The sequence below is a fragment of the Nanorana parkeri genome, unplaced genomic scaffold (genome assembly GCF_000935625.1).
Source record: "Nanorana parkeri isolate BGI_ZX_2015 unplaced genomic scaffold, ASM93562v1 scaffold82, whole genome shotgun sequence".
NCBI lineage: Eukaryota > Metazoa > Chordata > Amphibia > Anura > Dicroglossidae > Nanorana > Nanorana parkeri.
This window is the reverse complement of record NW_017306350.1, coordinates 694,424-719,633: the sequence shown is the minus strand read 5'-3', so window position 1 is coordinate 719,633 and position 25,210 is coordinate 694,424. Positions and strand designations below refer to the sequence as shown.

The 25,210-nt window shown below is 42.5% G+C and overlaps 1 protein-coding gene across 2 annotated transcripts in view; it reads right to left on the bottom strand.

Annotated features, from left to right (window-relative positions):
• Positions 1 to 25,210, bottom strand: part of BNIP2 (BCL2 interacting protein 2) — a 63,812-nt gene that overhangs the window by 23,576 nt on the left and 15,026 nt on the right. For both annotated transcript variants that reach the window (XM_018552281.1, XM_018552282.1), the window contains exons 2-4: positions 21,609 to 21,722; positions 13,391 to 13,458; positions 4,317 to 4,499 (exon numbers count right to left, since the gene is read on the bottom strand). In XM_018552281.1, the coding sequence (XP_018407783.1) occupies positions 4,317 to 4,499; positions 13,391 to 13,458; positions 21,609 to 21,722 (365 nt within the window). The remainder of the gene's footprint in view (positions 1 to 4,316; positions 4,500 to 13,390; positions 13,459 to 21,608; positions 21,723 to 25,210) is intronic.

Here is a 25,210-nt window from a genome sequence, read left to right as displayed (position 1 = left end):
AAGTGTAACAGCTGTTTACAAACTGTCAGAATAAAAAACACATTGATTTGGCAAACAGGTCGACTTGGCCAGAATTGTGGTCTAAAGAAATACTACTTTTGTCTAGTTTTTCCCTCACTGGGTTTAAAGTGTGTAAAATGTAAAAGTCATTCAATTATTTTATAATAGGTAAAGGAAATTCAGTCGGAAATGCTTTACTAAGCGGACAAATACTTGTTCTCAAACCATTTAATCAGTCGGTCTGTTTGGATAATCTGCTGTTGCCCTATTTTTTCACATTTACTCTTGGAACCATGGCTCTCATATGTTTGTTTATAGCAGGCTAAAGTATCATTAACCAATTTGATCAATTCTAGTGTATTAGGTGACGCACATAATTCCCAGTGGCAGCAATCAGCTTGTGAGCATAAAAGCAGCATATACAATATTTTACAGGCAATTATTTGTTAGTTATATATGCCTTAGTGACAGATGACCAAGTATTAGTGGGGATTTTTCCCCATCTTAAAAGAGCCAAGTATGACTGTAGTAAGTACAATATAGGTATTCGACTCTTATCTAATCTTTGGAAAAGGTAACCATTTCAAGTTAAACTCAATCACTTTGCAGTTCCCATGGGGTTAGCTTTTTATTCTAGCCATTTTCTTCTTGCTGCGTCAATACAATTCTTTCTAGATCTGAAATTAAGTGAACCCTTTATAAAACCGGCTTATTATAAGTGAATCTAGAATTTATTCATGACACAGTAATGAAAGACTGTTTACAAAGTTACTATCCTTACTACATATATCAATGTAATACCTTTTTATTTTGATCATGCCCATATTAGTAGCTAATCATGCTCCTCTGTAGAAGTCAATGGGCCCCACAGAAGTCAATGGGGATGTACTGTGCATGCACAGCCAGGAGAAGATTATGTCCATCACAGGATTTAAACGCTCAGCTGAGGCCGGGCCCATTAAATATCAGTAAGTATCCATCTGTGCATGGAGAGTGAGCAGAGAGGTCACCTTAAAGTGGCCTAATAGATAAGTGCACTTTGTAACCCATGATTCTGAAAATAGGGGAACACGATTAGATACCATTAGGGGCACAATAAAATTGAAAAGAGGCACTTTGTGGTGTCTAAAAGTACTTGATAATCCCTCTAGTGTTTCTTCATGCCCGCGGAGCACCTTGGGTCCCATGCACACACTTCCCTGAGCTCCTTGACTTCTGCCTGATGCATCTCCATGTCTGGCACTGGCAAGAACCACAAAGTCTGTCTGAACTCTGGTGGTGCCCATAAATGCATGATCTTTCCACTCTCTTGCATCAACATATCTATATGGAGTGGCAGGAGGGAGGCAGACACAGACACTTCCGGTACCTCTTTGTCTAATGGAAAGTAACAGTAGTCGGAGAAGGTTTTCTAAACTGCTGTTAAACCCCTGAAAGAAGCACTGACAGCAGCACCCTGTGGGAACTACAAACACAAAACCAAAGCCACATCTAGCAACAAATGATATGCGCTTTGTTATAACTTGATCTCTCATAGTTTAGGAAATAAACATTGATTACTTTGTCTTCATCACTTACATCAAGGCAACATAAAGAAATGCTATTTTAATGTGTTTTACTTTCAGTAAAAATCACAGCAAACCTGTTTAACCAGTAACTGGTGTCCAGTGGTTGTGGAAACCTGTTCATGGAATCTGGTCTGGTTTAGCTGTGGAGAACTGTACATCATGCAGTAAAAAACTTTTTTTTTACCAGAAGTACAAATTTGGTTTCCTCAGTCAAAGAAAGCAGACAAACCCAGGAAGGGGCTCAAGCAGCAAACCTGAGAGAATAAGGAATGGGGGGGAGGGGGACTTGTGTTTTCTAAGAATGGGAAAAAAAACAAAAACAGGATTATGGAAAAATAAAAAGGTGTTTTTAATTTGGATTTTGTGGTAACTACATTTTTACAAAAAAAAAAAAAAGAAGGGTTTAGGGATTTCCTAATGTCTCCCAAATACAATTATTAAAATACTCTATATATTGCTCTCTGGTAAACAGCCCGTGAACATTTGGGCAAAAATGGACAAAGTGGGCAAGTGTAAGGATTTTAGTGACTTTGAGAAGGACCAAACAGTGATAGCTAGACAATTCCCAGCCTGCAGCTCTCGTGGGATGTTTCCGGTCCGCAGTGGTCAGGAGCTTCCAAAAAGGAGTCCAAGGAATGAAAATCGATGAACCAGCGACAGGGTCATGGGTGGCCAAGGATCACTGATGCATGTAGGGTGCGAAGGCTGGCCTGTGTAGTCTGATCTATTAGAAGAGCTACTGTAGTTCAATTTGATGGAAAAGTTAATGCAGGTTCCGATAGAAAGGTGTCTGAACACACAGATCATTGCAGTTTGTTGTGTATGAGACTGTATCCGCAGACCGTGTCCACCACCAAAAGTTTCCATAATGGGAATGCGAGCATCAGAACTGGACCATGAAGCAAAGGAAGAAGGTGTAGAAGAGATGGCACCTGGATGCACTAGGAGAAGGCAAGCCAGCGGAGGCAGTGTGCTGCTTTGGGCAATGTTCTGCTAGGGAAACCTTGGGTTCTGCCATTCATGTGCATGTTACTTTGACATTTACCACCTACCTAAAACATTGTTGCTGACCAAGTAGACCCCCTCATGGCAACTGTATTCCCTGATGGCAGTAGCCTCTTTCAGCAGGATATAGCACCCTGCCACACTGCAAACATTGTTCAAGAATGATTTGGGGAACACAACCAATTTTAGATGTTGACTTGGCCTCCAAATTCTCCAGATCTCAATCCAACTGAGCATCTGTGGGATGTGCTGGAAAAACAAGTCTGATCCATGAAGGCCGCACCTCACAACTTACAGGACTTAAAAGGTCTGCTACTGACGGCTTGGTACCAGATACCACCACATACCCTTAGAGGTCTAGTGGAGCCCATGCCTCGATGGGTCAGGGCTGTTTTGGCAACAAAAAAGGGAGACCTACTCAATATTAGGTGGGTGGTCGTAATGTTATGGCTGACTGATGTAGAAATCATTTAAAATAGCTGCTGCAACAGTTTTTTGTAACCCAAGGTAAGGCAAGCAGACATGAGAAAAAAGCAAACATGAACGTGGCATGAACATGAAAAAAGCAAACACGAGTGGCAACTCTGCTCTGAATTTAAGAGCAGTACATCATTGATACCATGCTATCACAGGAAACTGCATTAGGTGGACTTAACTGACAGTATCAACAGGTATTTGTGACACTTTGCATGGGGACTATGAGACATCAGATGCACTTGCAATTAGGTACTACAGCATATTTTTTAATGGGAGGCCATAGTTTTACTTTAAGACAAGCCTTGCAAATATATGTAAAAGGAGCCTAGAGCTCAGTTTGATCACTAGTAATTTTATGCATATTCATTATATATAAAAAAAACAGAAAACGTCCGTTAGAGTAATGCCCAAAAAGAAGGTAAAATGGTAACCATGCAAACATACAGAATCGACCAATCAGCCAAATTAGGAATCCGTATGCATCAAATACTGATGCCTGGTTAGGAGTCTGAAGATGTGCAGATGCCTCACCACCATTCTTAAGCTGGACATACACCTATAGATTATCTGCAGATTTTCTATGGCCGGATGGACAAAGTGCAACAGATTCCTCCATCTACGCTAAACTGTGTGGATGGAGGAATCTCCCTCTGGGCCAAGCTTCAGTATCTCGCTAGTCGGCCTCGCTGGCTCTCAAAATACTGAACAATCTGATTTAGATGCAGGCACTGTTCAGGTATTTTGATCACAAAGCGACATTTCATTCGGTTCTATTCACCCCAAAGTGTTGCAATGCCATGTAGTATATTTCAACAAGCTGCAGTGAAAAAGTACCACGTCATGGCCAGGCTGCCTAGTACAGCCAAACACAGAGTGTGAAAGGGCACTATATTGAGAAATGTCTATATCAGGGGAGCAAAAATTTGTTTGTAATTCAGGAGCCAGCCTGCCCTATCCAGGAGCCAGCAGATTATATTTTTAAGCAGCATTGGCTACTTGGCTCCTGGCATTTGTTCAGGCCCGGATTACATGCAATAAGTCCCTCACACACTAAGGTTATCATCTAAAACCAACTATGGCAATAGGCTGCACATTTGGTATAAAATTGGGTTGCCTATGCTCAATGTTATCCCTGTTTGGTGCAGCTTGCCACCAAAGATGACACAGATATAAAAGGTTAGAAATGGTGTCAACACTGTTATATGGAACATACAGGAGCCATTATTCTTCGGTGCTGCAATACAAAGAGAGGATTACAATTTTTACCTTCCCATTCAAATTCATTGCTGTTGTCCGATGGAGTATCTAGATCATCTAAATCCAAGTCTCCACTTTCATCTAAGTCCTCAGATAAGATGGAGCCATCACTGCGATCCAGTGTTAGACTTAGATTGGGTGCTAGGAGTTTTTTCTTTTTTTTACTGCCATTGATTTCAAGTGGACTAGGAACTGAGAAAAAAGAAAAAAAAGAAAATAAATACAGTTGATATTAAATCACAATAGGCCTCATTTGTACAAGCAGTAAACTGCGTCTTGAAGATGTAGCTAAGCATTCTGCAATTCCTCTGAAACTACATGGGCTTTCCTACTCCACCGACTAGGTTTGTTCACTGCCACGGATGAATTAGGCTGTCAATCAGACTTAATGTGTTGAGCGTAGGCAAAAAATAAAGAAAAATGGCAGGCATAGGGAGACACGTCAGTGCATTTCCTGACTGCTGATGTGCATCTCTGTACTCACTTGTGCTCGGTCTGAATAACCACAGAGATGAATGAAGCCCATGAACCCTCTAGGAAGTACAAAGACGGGAGCTGCATCTGCAAGATTCAGCTTTCTACTCATCTAAATGAACCCTTAAACCATTACAATATATGAACTGTGACAACCACACTAAAAGTGATGCAAAAGCTTTACTATTCTATACCACAAAAGTAGACTTTCAAAGCAATCTTTAATCATTAATTGATAATTTTTTTAAAATATGGACAAGAGTAACAAAATCTTGCAAAATGCAATAGTCGTAAGCTATCCATGAGTTAAACTTGTGCATCACTGGTTCACTGTGAAATAACAAAACGTTGAGTGCAAAAAGAGTGAAACTGCTGAACAGGAACACGTGTTCCACAAAGTACAAGGAAATGCCATAGAGGTGGTAATGTGCGGCACAGAAATATGTTGTCCTTGCATGCAAAAGGAGATTTGCAGTTGGAGCCTCAATTTTCGTAACCTGTCAGTGTAGCAACAAAAAGGACTTTCCACACCTATGCAGTCCTAGGCTATATTAAGAGCTGTTCTAGAAGCAATGCAACAGGACCATGAAAAATGAATGGTATTCCATGAGATCCACTGCATAAGTATCAGACCACAGGTGGAGGTTAAGGGCCTTTGTATTCAGGAGTCTATGGGAACCACAAGGATGTCCCAGTAATTGGTACCATTTAAGGACAATAGCACTGACTGTTGGCGTAGATTAAATAAAACCCTCTTAGTGGTCGATTTATAAAGCAGTGAATGCAACTGTCACCAAACATTCTCTGGTGGTGAATGAATCACTCATGGACCTGGAAGAGTCACCTGCAGTGAATGTCACGTGTGCCCCTTGGAGTCCACAGTGCACACAGGCAATACTGAATGCATGCAATGCAAGAATAATTCACTTACAACAGGTCTTCTAGGTGCTGCTGAGAGACATTAATTTAAAACTACAACTAGTGATCGCATAGTTCGCTTGAGCGGTTCTAAACTCATCGGAATACAGACAGTACTTGGGAACCCTACAGTTACTTATGTTCACTAGCCCTAGTCTACAGTGGCATGGGACTCTGGGGGGTGAAGTAAAACCTGTGCCGCACTAAGAGCACTACTTTGACATAACTGCTTTATAAATTCACATAGGATGCACCACTCCCAACAGAAACTGTATATCATCACCTAACAAATGATGTCACTGCCAAGCAAAACACAGAGGCATATTTGTAGAAATCCACAAGAGATTGAAAAACCACGTCCCAGCCAGTTTATACAGAAGCATGGTCAGCCTCTGATGATGCATAATGTGTCTGACCAACTCACAAGATATATAGCATGTTCAAAGATGAGTTTATTTTTTTTCATACAATAGATCAAACAGAGAACTAATAATGATCAGGAGAATCCCATTAAAGGTTAATTAATGAAATTATTGCTTTTATCAAATACACACATAGAGGCCTTGTGAACGCAGTTGTCTCTCCCACATCTGACCGCTTTAAATTTAACACATTTCATTGAACAAAGACATTAAAGTAGTACTTGCATAGACTTCCTGTCCACTCAGCTGCTAAATTTAAATAGGGAACAGAGTGAGGAAAAAACAACAGATTTGCCTTGACCAGTATGTGAAAAGGATCCTGTAACCCCATGCATTTTTCATTCTTGTTAAAATGATGCTGCTAGGGATTGCGCACCAATGTTGTAGACCTATGCAACCAATCACAGTGTATTTGTGTTGCCGTGCTTACAAACATCTCACTGATGGTGACTGGTCAAAATGAGCCCTTGGCTAAAGTGGAGAGCACTCTGGCCAAACAGCACTGGAATTCATCAAGAATGCCATCTGCATCAAGTTTGTTCTCTCTGTGTCTGCACTGGTTTGGACACTTTAACAGGCCAGACTTACAGTATCCGTGTACTATGATGTATCGGAAGAAATATCACTTTAAAATTGCCCTGCTTACTTCCTGTAACAGATCAGGAGAGTGGTGTGTGGGCGGAGACAGCCATGCACTGTCACAGGAGACTGAGATGGGTGAGGGGGAGGAGTCAGCTGTCAAATGGGACCAAGCTCTCCTCCCCGCATTGCCGGCTCACCCTCCTGTGAACGCTGATCCAGGATTGAGAGCGGATCAGTGATCGCTGAATGTTTGTAAAAAACTGGAGATAGTATGAGTTACTGTGTACCATTTATGAATGAATGGGAAGTGATCTATATCACTTCCTATTCATTCATGATTCTGTACATAGTAACTCACTCTATAGCCACAAGTTATGAATAAACAGGAACACTCAGTACAGTATAGAGAGGATTCCTGTTCATTGAGTGCTGGGGCTGCAGAAAAAGAGATTGAGGACTGTGTCCTCGTTCTCTTTTTCTATTGTAAAAGGGGACATATCAGGAGTCTGTATAGAACCCTGGGATATTTCACCAAAGCAAATATTTAAAAAAAAAAAAAGAAGGTTAGGCAAGTGTTTTTTCCGCCCCCGTTTGAATTTTTTTTTTTTTCCATCTCAAAATTTCATTTCAGTGCACCTCTATTTTAAGAGTTTAAAGTACAACTTTAAAAGGAAGGTTTCCTTCGCTGACCTTACTCTGAAAAGGCTAGTTGCCAGGCAGTCTTTGGATTCAATACTTTCCAAACCTCTTGCCCAGAACATACATGTAACAAAGCATGTGAACAGAGTCAAAACTACTGACACATAGGACATACTTGTTACAAATACATAAAATCAGAAGCATTGAAACCAGAGGATCAACACAAAAATCAAGCAACTAGCACTGTAGAAGACATCAGCAGCTCAAAATATTTGTCATGACAATATTTCTTTAAGTCAATAAAACCATCACCGATGTCTTTCCATAATATAAGAATGGCTTTCATTTTCTACATTTTGCCTGGAGGCCAATATGTAAAGGTGTATTCCCACATTCTGTCTTGAAGACAAGTGAATCCTAAGGGTGCAGACAAAAAGGAGTAACCACAGAAGGTTAAAAATCAGCAGGCATAGACAAGCAGACCAAGTAACATGCAGATATAGCTAGGAGGTAGATACTTGCGTGAGTTACGAGATGCTGAGTAAGGAATACAATAAATTGACTGATCCAGCACTGGAAAAGCCCAAGCTAAAGCAGACAGACAGGGTCCACAAACATAAGGGACATAAAACAGACAGTTGAAAAGAATTAGGAGGAAAAATTGAGTATTAAAATAAAATCTAAATTCAGCAGCTACACTGTACACTTACGGCTCACTGCTCTGCATTTCCCAAAATATGTCAGCTGAACTACAGTTTTATTAATACATACCTTCCATAGCCCAGTATCACTGCTCCTTTATAGCAACACCAGAAATAATGACAGGTGCACACCGGCTAAGCCCATCTTGCTCAAGCATCAGCAGTTACAGGAAAAGTCTGGTCACACACTGCAAGATTTGCTGAAAATTGTTATTGTAACACAGGTACACATCATCCGGCGGCAGATCCTCTTCGATCATCTAACATGTTTCATCTAATAGTGTACTTGGTCACAAGGACTCTATGACCAAACCCATTATTGGGTGAAACATATCAGAGTGAAGAAGATCCACTGCGGGGCGATGTGTACCTGTGTGCTACAATACATTTTTCAGTGAAGCTTGTGGTGTGCAATCAGACTTTTGTCTGTGAGTATCTATTATGGGTACATATATATATGAAGGGTGACTGTCATCTGTGCAGATAAGTCTCTTGGTCTGTTCAGGAAGTTCATAACAGTGAAATGTGTTTGGAAGGTGCAGCTCACCACTCCTCTGAACACATCTTTACTAAAACATACAAGATTAGGACAAAGCTTCATATACGTAAATGACCGTTACAAGTGGCATTATTCTGGATTCCTTCTAAATTTAAAGACTATCCAGCTGCTGCTATTCTGTAAAAACAAATGACACACTAGCTGCCACCAATTACCAAGAGTAGCCCGGGATCAGCATATCGGCTGTGTCACAGGGGATCAGAGAGAGCTTGGTACACGAGCTCCCTCCGGCCCCCTCTCTGAAAGAATGCGGAAGTGTTGTATAATACATCACTTCCGCATTCTTGTGTCACTCTCCAGCTTCAGAAGCTGGAAAGAAGCTGATTGAGCAGATCTGTGCTTAATCAGCTTCTTTTGGAGTGTCCTAGGTGACATTAGGGGTCCCCCCCCCAAAGTTAAAGTTACACATAAAAAAGAATAAAAAAACAAAAATGTTTTTAAAGTCCCCACCCATACATACACGCATGCAAACATGCGTCGGGGGCGCATACGCGCAAAAAAGACGATTGCGCCCATTGCGCCACACATGCTACATATCGCCGCGAACGTCAGAGTGAGAGCAATAAGTCTAGCGCCATCAATCACTGATAACACTAAACTGATGAGCGGTAAAAGCTTTTAAAGTGTCGCCTATGGCCAATTTTGGGTATGGTAGTTTTCTGCGATTTCGCAGGTGCGCGCAATTTTAAAGCTTGACATGTTTGGTGTCTATTTACCCGACGTGACCCGATCTTTTATATTTTACCAAAAAACTGGTTAATAAATGTTTCCTAACATAAATGTAAAAAAAAAACCTTTTCTGTAATTTTTCCTAATTATAATAAAAAATAAAAACCCCCAGTGGTGATTAAATACCACCAAAAGAAAGCTCTATCTGTCCCTAAAAAAAAAAAAAATGGTATAAAATTCATTTCAGTACAGCGTTGCATGACTGAATAAACGTCAGTCAATGGACTGCAGCGCTGAACACTGAAAAATGGCCTGGCCAGGAAGGGGGTCTAAACACCTGGTCTTGAAGTGGTTAATTATTTTTTTTTTTTTACATGGCCCCAGGGATCTTCTGTACTATTCCACACACTATGGCTTTTGGCTTTATAATTTTGAAGAATGAGTCTAGAACTTTGCAAATTCTTTCTTCAACCAGCCACACTGAAATGAACTGACTGAAAGGGAGGTCATGGCAAGGTCCTCAGCATACAGTCATAGAACTGGCTATATATGTCAAAGGAACTTCCCAGCCAACAGACCCTCTCAGCACAGCAGAAGCTCCAGTTCTCGTTTACCTTCTGCTCTCCTCAAGCTGAGTCCTAGTTAAGGAGTGGGCAATGCTTAACATGCATCACAAGCTACAGCTTAAAAGGAGAACTATGGGGTTCTATCTTTTTTTTTCTTAATGCATCCCTTAGGCTAAATAAGTAAATAATGTAATTTACTCTAATTAGCCAAAATGCACAGTAAGGCTGTAAAACCTTATTTAAGGTGGTGGGCGGGGCTAAGCGCCACAATGAGAAGACATCCCGACGTATCTGACGGGATCCTCCCCACTGATGACTGAGTGATTCTTGAGAGCTGCTGCGCGTCCACGAATATATGGACATGCGCAGCAGCTCTCTCCTTACCTGCACATCCCCGTGTGCCAGCTCCTTCCCACCTTTCTCTCTCTCTCCCCCTGCTGACACTGACATACTAAAATGATCGTTGATCGCTGATGACAGAGGGGAAGGAGCTCTCTCTCTCTCTTCAGCATTTACTACAAATGGGAAAGTCCATATATGGTAAATGATGTCACTGGAGATCCCCATATATGGTAAATGATGTCATTGGAGGTTTTACAGCCTTACTGTGCATTTTGGCTAATTAGAGTAAATTACATTATTTACTTATTTAGCCTAAGGAATGCATTAAGAAAAAAGATAGAACCCCATAGTTCTCCTTTAAAGGGAAAAGAACATTTTTAGCAATAGCCACAAAAGGTAATTGTCTGTCCAGGTGCCCACATAAGATAAAAAGTCTTAGTACTGCATTCAAATTTAAAACAATCATCTGTGCCTCCTAAATGATTTGAACATTTCATAATTTTTTTATTTTTTAAGCATGTCAAATTTTTATTATGTATAATTAAAATAAAATATTACAGTAAATCAAACATTGGTATGCCACAAAGACTATATATCAGTGCGCAGACTGAAATTCATTTTTTTTTTTAAACAGTAGCTTGCCAAAGTGTGATAAGTACTCTGGTATCTGAATAAATATTCCCCTTCTATGGTAAACATGCCCTATCTATTGGCGCATGTGACGTCTCAAGCTAGGTAGTCCCATGGAGACAGTATGTCTGGTCTCAGAGAGCGTAGATAGATAAAAGAAAGATTACATTATCTGGACAAATCACCGGTTTGTAGGTCTGGGAACAAGTTAAACAATAATGGTTTGATGGTGTCAGAACTAATATAGAGATTTGAAATCTGCATTTGAAAAAAACCGAAAAACACTCGTACAAGTAAGAATTCCTTCTAAGTGTTATTAGAGGAACACCATCCATAGCCACAAGGAAAACGCAGGCAAAAAAGATTAAATCACAGCAAAGGCTAGGTGTGAGGTGCAGAGAGGCAAAACCAAACTGCTTTACCAGAGGTTAGAATTTAGGCAAGTTTGTTGTTAACCTTGCTTAAACAATTTTTAATTGGAAAAAAAAAAATGTATGGCCAAAAGGTAAGTATGCTTAAGGGCTTGTTCACACCATGTCCGGATCATGTCCAGATCAGAACAGTTCCCGGACCAAAAAAAATAATTACTGATTGCGCCCCACCTAAGGGTAGGGATGCTTGTATACGATCTGTAATGTTTATATACCCTACCGTGATTGAGGCTACAATACCAGTGGACTTGTCAACTCTTATCTACACTTTGCGTGTTCATGCTGTATCCAATGTACTGCACAACTCCTTTTTCTTTTCTTACCCATCTACTGTTTTATACAAATGGAAAACTGAAAATAAAGAATAAAAAAATAAAATAAATAAATAAAAAAAAAATCATCCCCATGTATGCCTATGGTATTTCTGGGCACAGCACATTCCGCTCCGGTACAGTCGAAAAAAAAAAAAATGACTGGTCTCATTTCTCCCTGGCCTGAAATGCTGGAATGCACTGAAACGCTTGGAAAAGCATCACACTGGACTGCACCTGAAAGCCTATTTTAAGCTTTAAAAAAAAAAAAAAAAAAAAAGAAAGAAGGAGCATCAACAATGAAATGCACTGCGTTTGCAGATCTGCTCCAGATCTGGTCAGGACATGGTGTGAACATAGCCTAAGGCCTTTTGCTAGCCAGACATGCAAATTGTTTTTCAATATGATCCAGAAACATGATCTTAGGGCAGAACTAGAACCACCAATTTAATGGTATCTCAAAACAATTATTTTCCGACTGTCAAAATTGCAAGTGTGCTTATTTCAGCACTTAAAACTTTCAAGCTCTCACTGGCTGGGGTCAAAGATGATCGCATGTGCAGCACCATGGCAACTGCAATCCAAATGGAGGCCTAAATCACACCTAGAGTTGAGTTATGGACAAGTAGGATACTTGCTGCTATAAAAGAGTAAGGTAGGACAGTTATATGGGGCACATAAGAGATTACGCTGACACTAAACTCAGAGGAGTTAAATCTTAAAAATACATTCAAGTACCCGAACCCTAACAAAAATGTATCTTATTTTTTTAGGGATGCACCAATACCAGTACTAGTATTGGTGCTGATACCGAGTAGTTGGTTGATATGGGAACTTCCGGTCAGAGGGGGATTCCCTCTGACCGGCAGTGCTGCAAGGGAACACGGAGCCGTGCTGTTTGGCTGGCTCGATGCCGTTTGGCTGGGAAGCCTGCTTCCCGGCCAATCAGCATGGAGCCGGCCAAACAATTATTACCCGCCGCCCGGCTTCTTAATTGCCTTGGAAGCCGGCTGCATTGTAGCGAAGTACTGGTATTGGCGAGTACTGAAATATAAATATCGGTACTCGATAGCGAAAAACCAGTATCAGTGTATTCCTATTATTTGTGTATCACTCGGCTGTAGATCCTCAAATCATCTCTGAATTGGCGCCAAAACTGTCCTTCCTTCTGGAGGGTGACTACTTTTGTTCCCCATGGCCCCTGTGTGTGCTGTAAAGTAGCCACTGCTCCAAGCTCACTCCCGTGATGAACTACAATCTCAATACAAATGAGTAAGCTAAATGTGAGATTGTAGTCCATCACGGGAGTGAGCTTGGAGCGATGGTTACTTTACAGCACACACAGGGACCATGGGGAACAAAAGTAGCCACCCTCCACAAGGAAGGATAGTGCCAGCACCAGTTCAGAGATGATTTGAGGATCTACAGCTGAGTGATATACAAATAAGATACTTTTTTCTTAATAGTTCAGGTACTTAAATGTATTTTTAAGATTTAAATCCTGAGTCTAGTGTCACTTTAAAGCATATTACAGAATTGACAAGAGGCTGGACAGGACATCAAGCAACAATTTTATCTGCCTGACACAACCAAACCTTTTTTTGTAACATTTCAATCAACTAAAAACAAACTCGAATTAAATGTCAATAACTGAAAAGCCATTTACCAGAAACATTAGCTAAATGCGAAAAGAAATATAAGAAACCTCTGCGAGTAGCTTTATATCAGTTCAATTCAATATCTCCTGATCAAGTCACTCGAATGGTTTTGAATTCCATTATCTATAAACTACGAGCACAATGATGTTGTGTTTAATTTATGAAGGTAAAGCACTCTTACCTGGTCTGCCCTCTCTGTCTGTTCCAGATAAGTAATCCCCTTCTATATGGTCATCTTCTGGAAGTGGTCTGTAAATTATAGAACGACCATCATCATAAAACCATTCATAGCAGCTGAAGAGGTCAGCGGTTCTTATGTTACTTTCTATTCAACATAGGAAACAACACTAATCTATAAACAGTGGTAAGATCCTCTGAATACGGGCTAAACAGACATATCATTGGAAAGGCCTCTGTACACCTGGTGCTGCTATTGTTTTTACAAAAAGGTGACTGCAACAGTACATCTTATTTTCATATATACACATCTAGTCTAAACAAACATTGCACTTCAACATTGCTACATCAATCTAACTTGTATTACTGTATACAACTCATTGAGAAACCTTGTTCTTTTAGGGTAAAAGGGAAAAGGAGGGAGAAGGGATAAAAAGGAATATAAAACTGAACTGCTTACCAAAATTGGATTAACATGAGAAGTTTCTAGAAATATTTTTTTTTTTAGAATTATCTTAAAATCACTGCCCAGCCTGTACATGGTGCCAGCAGGCAGAATCATTCTAGTTAGTGAAAGACCAAGATACAGTGTTGCCAGATCCCTGCAGGGAAACAGAAGCACCCCATGCATTGGCTGGAACGTCTACATACAGTACAAAAAAAAATTAAAAATAAATGAAAAGGGGGGCGTGGCTAATGCATGGCGCTGAGCGGTCGCACTTGAGCAGAGCTCCGGCCACAGCCCGACGAAACTTGCCGTTAATCTAACTTCTACTTCGCCCAACCTGAACCGCATTGAGCCCGATCATGGGGAGAAAGGGCCAGAGATCATCCGGATCGAAAAAAACGTTTTCCGGCACCCTAAAGAAGTATCTGATCTCGGAACCACGCTCGCCTCCCGCCACCACATCGCAGCCTACCAGGAGGCAGCCACCTTCAGAAAGGAAGGCAGCTCAAACCGCCTCACAGCAGTCCCCAGCCATGGACTCACCGGAATCACCCAGCGACTCTGATGCTCCCTCTCCTGCACCTACAGGTGAAACTCGAATAATTAGAATATCGTGCAAAAGTAATTGCAGTAAGTGCTGCAAAAGGGGCCCAAACCAAGAACTGAGTACATATGCATGCTTGTACTTTTCAGAGGTCCGATATTGTTCTATGTACAATCCTTGTTTTATTGATTGCATGTAATAATCTACTTTTTTGAGGTTGTGGATTTGGGGTTCTTGGGGTTTTCATGAGCTGTAAGCCATAATCATCACAATTATGACAAATCACGGCTTGAACTATCTTGCTTTGCATGTAATGAGTCTCTCTCGTATATTAGTTTCGCCTTTTAAGTTGCATTAGTGAAATAAATGAACTTTGCACTATATCCTAATTATTCGAGTTTCACCTGTATATCGGCTGATATGCAGGTATCAGAGGTAATAAGAGACCTCCCGACCAAGTCTGATCTGGCCCACATGTTCCAGGTTTTGGAGTCCTCGCTCAAGCAGGACTTATCCAATGTGCACTCTGACCTCTCCCATTTGCTGACCCGAGTGGAGGACTCCCGAAACCCGACTGGATGGACATGATCGGGAAATAAGAGAAATCCGGGAATCACAACGTGCGATGGCGATAGAGCACCGCTCTCTTCTATACAAGGTGGAAGACCAGGAGAATCGCAGTCGGAGGAACAACCTAAGGATCCGGGGACTGCCAGAAGCTACCGCGGACGCGGATCTGATGGACTCTTTGCAAGGTATCTAACTCTATACTGGGTCGCTCGGCCACTGCACCCCTCCGCTTTGACCAAGCTCACAGGGCCTTGCGCCCGCGCAATCAATCAGATACAGCTCCTCGAGATGTCATCTGCAGATTCCATTACTTTGCGGACAAAGAGGAAGTATCCAGGAAATTGCGGGGGTTATCTTTAGTGAATTTTGATGGGGCGCAACTCCACATCTTCCCAGACCTGGCCCGAGAAACCCTGGAACGTCGCAGGGCCCTGCGTCCACTTCTAGACCGCCTCCGCCAAGCAGATATTACTTACCGTTGGGGATTTCCCTCTTGTCTGATTGCTAAAAATGGAGGCCGCTCGATGACCCTGCGTTTCCCTGAAGAGTTGGAGGGCTTCTGCACTGAAATGGGGATTTCGATTCCGGATCTACCAGGCTGGCCCAGCAACATACCGGAGCCCGGCCCAGATGCAAGCAGCGGATGGAAATCCTCCCCAAAGAAACGTTGCAAGTGACGGACTGTCAACCCTGACGGACTAGGGTGAGCGGGGTCAGACAACCCTTTGAGGGCCGACTCCGAAATTTTCTCTTATGGGCATTTTGTACGTCATGGCGGACGGTAGGCATCATCTGGATCGCACCGGTTGGGCCCAGATGTCATTTCCTATAACCGTTATTTGCTTACCCTGTTCCTTAACGGCATCAGTTGACTGATTGTAGTTACAACATTTTTTACAATTTACTGGTCGGGCTGACGGTTACAGCCTGCTCACATTGCATTCAGTTTTTGAGTACTTGATGTGGGACGCTGAGACTCCTTGGGTTAACATGCACCCCCCCCCCCATGAGGCACTTGGTTGCTGGGGCTGTGTTCCCGTTCCACCTGGGGACGGCACTGGAGGCCATTGGATCCTCCTTTGCTCAAGTATCATATCGAGGGTCAGGCCTCAGACCCTCAATATTGTGCTATGTCGGAGATTTCTCCGTGTTTTTTCTCTGTTTTACATGTTCTTTTCTACAATCTTCCTCTCTATGATTACCCTCCCTCCCTCTACTCTTCTACTGTCCTTGGTAGGGTCACCAATGTCTATATATCTATATGGTTGTTCAAGGGAACTCCTGCGTCACCATGGCAACGGTAAATTTGACATCTTACAATGTTAGGGGCCTCAACACCCCTACCAAACGTCACCAGGTGTTGGGAGAACTGAAACGGCTCTCCTGCGATATAGCGTTCTTACAGGAGACTCACTTATCAACGTTTACTGATACACGACTGAAGTCGTACCATTACCCCACCTGGTATTATAGTTTGTCAAACACGAATCATGCTAAGGGGGTTGCCATTGGTCTACGCAGGGGTACCCCTTTTATATTATCTGAAATGCAAACTATTGATTCAGGGCGCTATTTGTTTGTGAGGGGCAGTCTCGGCAATACCACCTGTACTTTGGCTAATATATATTGTCCGAATCAGGACCAGGCGGGCTTCTTATCTAAGACATTTAATAAGCTCTCAGATTTTGCCAGTGGAGTGTTATTGGTGGGAGGGGACTTCAATGTCGTACTAGACCCTCATATAGATACCTCATCGGGCCGATCAGCAATTTCCTATAACCAACTGTTGTTTATCAAATCTATCTTACACAAAGCACAATTGGTAGACACATGGCGTTTTACGTTTCCAGCTGGTAGGGACTTCACCCACTACTCAGCCACTCATGCGTCCTACTCCCGTCTTAACATGATATTTGTGGACCATCATAACCTACACCTGGTCAAAACATCCTCCATAGCCACTAGAACGCTGTCAGACCATGCTCCGGTTCTGACCTCCCTTACTTGGCCGTCGATCCCCTCCAGATCTACCAATTGGAAACTTAATGAATGCTTACTGCGGTGCCCCTTAGCAAAAGAACAACTGCTCACGGATCTGCAGAATTACTTTCGGGCCAATGCCACTCCAGATACCCCTCCATCGGTGCTATGGGAGGCCCACAAGGCAGTTATCTGAGGGCGGCTGATTGAGCTAGGCGCCAGGAAAAAACGAGAGGCTGAGCAAGAATTGCAGTCCTTATTGGAAAAATGTAGGTCCTTAGAACGCCTTCATAAACGCTCACTACAACTTAGCCACTTTCACTCACTGCTACAGGCTAGAGAAGACCTAAAAACACTCCTTAATCACAAAACTGCCCAAAAATTAATGTGGATGAATCAGCGGAGTTACGAATGGGGTAACAAACCGGGTTAAGTCGCTAGCTAGGTCCCTACGCCACCAACATTCTACTACATACATCCCCAAAATTAAAAATAAAGATGACAAAGTGGTCCATCTGTCTACGGAAATAGCGACAGTATTTTGTGATTACTGCAGCTCTTTATACAACGTGATTGACAAATCTGCTCAATCAGGCGAATGCCTCAAAGCCAGGAATTCTCTTATTGCTGAGTATTTGCGGAACGCTAGACTTCCAACTTTTCCAGAGGAAGAGATGGAAGCTCTAGAAGCGGAAATTACCAGTGAGGAACTCAATAAGGCATTGGGCACGATGGCATCGGGTAAGGCTCCAGGCCCCGACGGCCTCACACTCCCTTATTATAAACACGTTTAAAGAGGTATTACTTCCCCACCTGACTAATTACGCTAACTCTATTACTACGGGTGGGTCCCTACGCCCAGAAACGACCATGGCGCATATCACGGTACTGCCCAAACCGGGCAAGGATCTCACTTGCTGCCCTAGTTATAGGCCAATCTCGTTGTTAAATGTAGATGTTAATGTTAAAACTTTATTCGAAGGTTCTAGCACTCCGCCTTCAGCCATTGATACCTCGCTTTGTGTCTCCAGACCAGACGGGATTTATTCCGGGACGTGAGGCTAGAGACAACTCTCTACGTACCCTGTCGATTATCTCCCACGTTCGCGGGACATCCCAGGCCACACTACTGCTATCAACGGACACGGAAAAAGCGTTTGATAGAGTGGCCTGGGATTTCATGCTAGCAACTCTGGGCGCCATGGGGATACGTTCGAGATTACTGTCCCGGATCTCCTTGTTATATCATGACCCTCAGGCACAGGTGCGGGTTAATGGGGTGCTCAGTCCTTCCTTTTCTTTGGGAAATGGCACGCGGCAGGGCTGCCCTTTGTCGCCTCTGCTGTTTGCCGTTTCCCTAGAACCTTTCCTGGCCACGATAGCCCGCAACGTTATCAGAGGGGTACAGGTGGGACCCAAAGAACATAAATATGCGGCATACGCGGACGTCATTCTATTCTACATTAGTAATCCGCGTATCTCCCTTCCAAATTTACTTTTAGAACTAAAAGAATATAACAAATTGTCCAACTTTAAAATTAACCTTTTCGAAATCCACTATTCTGAATCTGACTGTACCCATGGATGAGGCTAGAACTTTGCAATCCCATTTTCCCTTTACCTGGCAGTCGCACAAACTGAAGTGTCTGCGAGTTAACTACACGCCCCGACTGAAAGACTTATTCAGGTATAACTACATGCCCTTATTAAATGAAATCCGAGCAGACTTGAAATCGCTGGTCCCCTCAATACCACTCCTGGATGGGCAGAATAAATGCCATTAAGATGAATGTATTGCCGAGACTGCTCTTCCTCTTTCAAATGTTGCCCATGGGGGTCCCCCCCACCTACTTTGCCCTCTTGCGCTCACTGGTTTCTAGGTTTATATGGAAACGCAGTACAGCCCGCATTATATACAAAACTTTGACTAGACCGAAATCTTTGGGAGGGGTCTCCCTACCAGATTTTCACAGGTATTACAAAGCTGCATCACTTGCGAGACTCATGGATTGGCATTATGCATCGGACACCAAACTGTGGGTGCAGATGGAATATGCTTTAAGTCAAGCGCCCTTACATAAAATTTGCTGGGTCCCGCGGCAATTACAGAACACTATCAGGAGACACTCACATTCTGACTACCACAACGTTGTCTATATGGGATGCAATCCATAGTAAACAACGATGGGACTACAATTCCCTCTTGATGCCCTTATTAGGACATAGCTATTTCTCCCCGGGACTTCTGGATGGGGGCTACCGCTCATGGATCCAGGAAGGATCAGAGCTGCTACTCCATCAGTTACTGCACAACGGGTGTATCAAGCCGCTAGCCTCCCTGACTCCAGATAATAGCACCTCGACCATGGACAAGTGGAGATATGTACAACTATCCCATTTTGTGAGGTCTCTCCCGGGCCCACTGAGATCCAGATCGGAACTGAATCCCGTGGAGCAGCTCTTTCCAGCTGACTCCGCTCCTACCAAATGTATTTCTTCCATATACGCCACATTATCCCACATGGAAGCTTCTCCAACCCCACTCCATCTGACACACTGGGAAAGGGAACTGGACAGTCCACTTACAGAGCAGACTAGATCCCGCATACTGGCTTTATCTTTGGGGCTCTCCAGATCCACACGTATTCAGGAGCTTAACTTCAAGTTAATCAGCAGATGGTATTACACACCCCAGAGACTGCATCAGATGGATGTCTCTATCACTCCCCAATGCTGGAGGGGCTGTGGGGAGGTAGCTACACATGCACACATCTGGTGGCACTGTCCCGGCATTGCCTCTTACTGGAGAGAGGTAACGTCAGAGATACTCACAATTCAGGGATGCCCGGTACATTTCGACCCTTGGGTGGTAATGTTCCATGGGGAGAAAGGTCATGTAGGTAGATATGCCCGTTCCATTACACCACATCTCCTAAATGCGGCTAAGTCCTTAATCCCTGCTAATTGGAAATCTACCTCCCCCGTCCTTACTGGAATGGCTCAATAAGGTAGAACAGATTTACCGCATGGAAGAGCTCACCTTAACCAGATTGGACAACAAAGAGCACCTTTCCAAAACATGGGCCTGCTGGGTGGCATACAAAACAACTCCCTCTTATCTAAACAAGGTGCCCACAGTGGATCCAGGTTTGCACTAAATAAGTACTAGCGAACAAATTGTCTTACTGTCTCCTGTCAGGTATCCCTGAATATATCCCGGAACACCAAAGGTGAAGATGTAGTACTGTAATGCAGAATGGAATTTATTGTCACTGCATGAGTTGTAAAGTTCTCCTAAGTTAAACCTTGAACTTGGAATTATCAATACTTGCTGGAATATGTGCAAAATGTACAATTGGATATGATCCTACCTTCCCCTCTTGATCCCTCCTTGTCGTCTATCCAACCTCCTCCCCCCACTTGCATTCTTTCATCCCTATTCTTACCCTCCCCAGACTCTGGCTTTTTCTTACCCTCTTCTTTTCAAGCACCGGGATCCCACTCGAGGATTTTCCTAATTGCGTTTACTTGAAATTAATGGAATGGATTGTGAATCCTATATTCTGCATGTTATTTAGTATTGACCATCATCCTGTGTTGCTTTTATATCTTTTCTTATGTCTTATACTAATAAAAATTATACAAAAACAATGAAAAGGCCCATTACTGTTCTCTTAAAGGGACCCTGTCCCCACCACATGCTGTGATTTCACCTGCTGGCTCATATGTCACTAAAGGAACCACATTATCCTTTTTTACAGGCTCTCTCGTGTATAGATGTGACCCTGTGGTGATAAGGTCCTGCAAAAAAAAATCAGTCACATGACGATTGGCCAATTGTACAGAGTGAAAAAGTGGAGAGGCACTTTTCCACCAAAAAAAAGGGGGCTACATTTATGTGCATTTCAACACGCAGACAACCAGTTTTGTTATAGCAAAAAAAAAACAGACAACAGAAACAAAATTAGGAGTTGCAATACAACATTATACTGATTACAATGAAATCTGAGAGATGTAGAGACTATTTGGTAGCAATCAAACAGGTCTGATGATGTGAAACAAGCAATCTTAATATCCTTGTGTGACCAGCAGCACATTTTAAAGTGTATATCTGGGCAATAAATAAATACATATTCAATATAGCTCTCTTTTTAAAAATGTAAAGGACAATACCCATTGATCCTGCTAGAAATCCAGCAACCTCCTAACTCTCTGTAACTTTGCCTGAAATCCCAAACAGTGTTGTCATCCCTGCCCAGTTCTCTTGTGCTGGACTCTAGAACATTTATTTCCCCCTCTCAGCTCCACAACATCTGGGGGAAATGTTCCAAGTTCTGATCATGTATGTATGTATGTATGTAAGTATGTATATACACACACCCACAAATACATATATATTTTACACATACACACTATTTTTTTGCTTCAGTCTTGTGAGCAAACACATGAATGAGTCTCTGAGCATTCACACGCATTTCGATATTTATTACTGAATACTGATCTGGCTTATCTGTCAATTCCTGTAATTAAGTGAAGAGAAATGAAATACTACTTCATTACTTGCACACTTTGGGTAAACGAGAAAGTTTTTCAAACAAATAAGTAAAATAAAAAAAGCAGAATTTCCACCACAGATAGAGGAAGCACTAGATACACCGTATGTAAATCATATACAATTACCTGGGAAAGTCTTCATCCTGCCATTCTTCCTTAAATTCTACTCCTTCCATCCTCAGCCGTGCTTCTGTTGTAGCCACAGACTCCGCTCTCTCAAAGGATCCAGACTTGTCTTGGCTAAAGAACAAGAGAAAAAAAACAAACAAAAAAACTATATGAATATATACGGTCATAGATTGTGCCACAAGCATGGCTATCCACTGCACACTTACTCAAAAATAAACTACAAATAAGCTTATAGCGACACTAACTAATCGATTATGGAAGTTGCAGCCTTAGGAACAGGTAATAAATATAAAAGTTGGTGTTATCCTAATTTGGCTGCAAAACAAGAAGCGCTCATTTATTATTGCAAGTATTTCTATAGCACTAACAATTTACACAAGGCCTTAGGCCTGGTTCACCCTGGGCGTTTTGTAGCACGTCCCTACGCTCTGCAAAACGCTCAAACACCGAAATCCCATTATTTCCTATGGGTATGGTTCACACCTGGGCGTATTACAGGCCGTATGAACGCGCTACAAAACACCCTACGCCCCAATGAAGTACAGGAGCTTCTTTGGGGCGTATTTGCCGTGCGTATCTATTGGGATACAGCCAGGTAGCCCTCGGAAACACGCGTTTGTAGCACTTTTTTTTACTGCGAATCGCGGTAAAAACGCGTGACAAACGTGCATATTTGATACGCCTAGGTGTAAACCCAGCCTTACATTGTTGCACATTCACATCAGTCCCTGCCCTCAAGGAGCTTACAGTCTAAGGTCCCAATCTCACAAGCATAGATACACACACACACACAGGGACAATTTAGACAGGAGCCAATTAACCTAACATGTCTTAGGCTGCCCATACGCCTCACAACCATCGCACGACTTTGATTGTTGTAAGGTGATTAAAGTTTTGCACGATCTGCCCATCTTGGTCAGGCAGATCGTACTAGCTATCATCGCAAGCCCTCCCCGCCGAGGGGAGGGCTTGCAATGATTGCAGTGCTGAGCGGGCAGTGTGCGCTTGAGGCACATCGGCCCGCGTGGCATTCGTCTTCCGAGCATGCCCCAAATCGTACGATTTTCGGCAGGTTTTCCAGCGTGCTTGGAAGATGAAAGTCGTGCGACCGTACAGTAGAAGCGGTCGCACCCTGCCCATACACCTGCCGATTATCTTACAATTGCGGGATCACCGGCGATTATCGTACGATAAAATCGGCAGGTTAGTGTGATCTAATGTGTCTAATTAATGTGTCTGGATTAGTGTGATCCTAGTTCATTGTATGACTTCATTGCTGTGCTTTATATGTATAGGCCAATGTAGTTGGATCTGTATGTGCATTATAATTAATCGAAATTAATCAATTAAAAAAAATTTCGATTAATCGAACACAAAAATTGTAATCATTACCAGCCCTAATATATATATATATATATATACACACATATACATACACACACACACACACACACACACACACACACTACTATGCAATACGAGCTCTAGACTGTGAACTCGTACTTGTAGTGTTTGTAATGGGACAGAAGAATCTTTACTTCATTTTATGTATTGTACTACTTGCATGACCCTGCTTTGTTTTTCTTATGTATTTTTTTCTATGATATTTTTATATCACTTTTTTTCAGCTTTGCCATTAGAAATCAGAAAACTGTTTAGACTACATTCTTTTTCAGTTCATTCTGACAGGAAGTAGGTGACCAGACTTCATGAATAATGGTAAACACCACCACACAAGATTTTTAGACCCGCGCTGTGGTCTGCGTTACAAGACAATGCACTTTATAAATGTTCATATATAAGCTAATGGTGGTAGGATTCACACTATGCGTTGGGCAGGATTCTCAAATCTTCCATCTAGATGCGCCCGGTGTCACTCGTTCAAGTTAAAAGAGAACGATGTGGTAACCTTTTTATCCCATATTTCTCTTTAGGGTCACGGGAGGACATATGCTAACCTCCTTCCGTGACCCAAAGCTAGCCTTATACTGGAGAGTGCTGCAGCCGGCACAGATCCAGACAATACTGTTGAGATCCACCCAGCTGGCTGATTGACAGCTGGCTCTGCCCATCTAGCTCTGCCCATCTAGAGGCAAAGCAAGCTGTGCCCGCCCCCCTCCATCGTACGTTCCTCCAATCAGCGATGGAAGGATCAGAGAGGGGAGGGGAAATCCCTGTGGGGAGCGGTGACTGACAGTCACCGATCTCTGCAGGGAAATGATTGGAAAGTGAGCGAGCGATGGCATGTGTTCACTCACTTCCCGATCTATAGAGCCGACCTGCGACAGTTTCATTATCACACGTCGGCTCCAACTATGAGGAGCAGTAAAAATCACTCACCTCATAGTTTTCCTTTAATGACCAGGTGACAGCTGGGCACATCTGTAAGCAACAGTCCGCATGTGATTATATGGGATACAATGGTTTGGAATAGATCACCGTCCCTGGATGCATCTATTGTAATCATATCACATATGATCACATACAGATGCGGCCACGGTCACCTGGTCATTAACTTGAAGGGGTGACAGGGGCCACATCTAAACTGGAGATTTGGAATTCTGCCATAGGAATCCCAAAAATGCATTGTATGAATGAAGCCTTAGTTTGATTAAATGTTTTGTGATTGCAACTGCTAGAAAGTGGCCTATAGCTATATAAGTATCTTTACAGTTTATAGCAGCCAGGCACATCTTCAGCTTCCATGACACAACTGGAGTTGCGCATATTTAACTAGGAAAATGAGCTTCAGACTTGCATTTTAGGCTGAACAGAGACCAGTTCAAGTTTGTCCTGAATTTTACATGTATTTATATAGAGGAATCAAATGAAAGAAAGAAATGTAAGTGCACAATGCATGCAATCTAATCCAAAAGCTGCATTTTAAAAACACGTCACAAACCATGTAAAACACAAAAGTCCATTTACAATGTCCAAAAGCTGGCCATGCACTACTTAAATTTCAGCCAAATTCTGCTGACCTGGCAAAAACTCGAACTGTGGGTGGCCCTGCCGGCACCACTCCATGCAACAAAAGCCAGGCCCGAAAATCATTGGACGAACAGTAACTGCAGACAAATTAGCTGGGGTCACGGTTCAGGAATTCTGACAGCTGTGGGTGCCAGTTATCAGGACCCCCATCCATGCTGTAGAGTGTGGATGGGGAAATTGAGCATTCTTTTCTCATTTAGCCCCAGAAAGTAATAACTAGGGCTGCAGCTAATGATTATTTTCATAATCGATTAGTTGGCCGATTATTAAGTTCGATTAATCGGTTAATCAGATTTAAAAAAAGGCTCCAGTGATGGACTACTAGTTTGTGGTGAGATTGTAGTCCATCACGGGAGCAAGCTTGGTGCGGTAGAAGTAAAAAAAAAGAGTGTGGTGTGCAATATAGTACATAATACAGCGGCGCAGTGCAGAATACCAGCAGCTATAGAGGAATGTAGCAATACTACATTATACTACATATGTACTATTGCTGGGATTTGTAGTCCTCTGTAGCTGGCGTTACTCTGCATTGCGCTGTATATAATGTATTATTGCTGGGATTTGTAGTCCTCTATAGCTGGTGGTATTCTCCATTGCGCTGTATAATG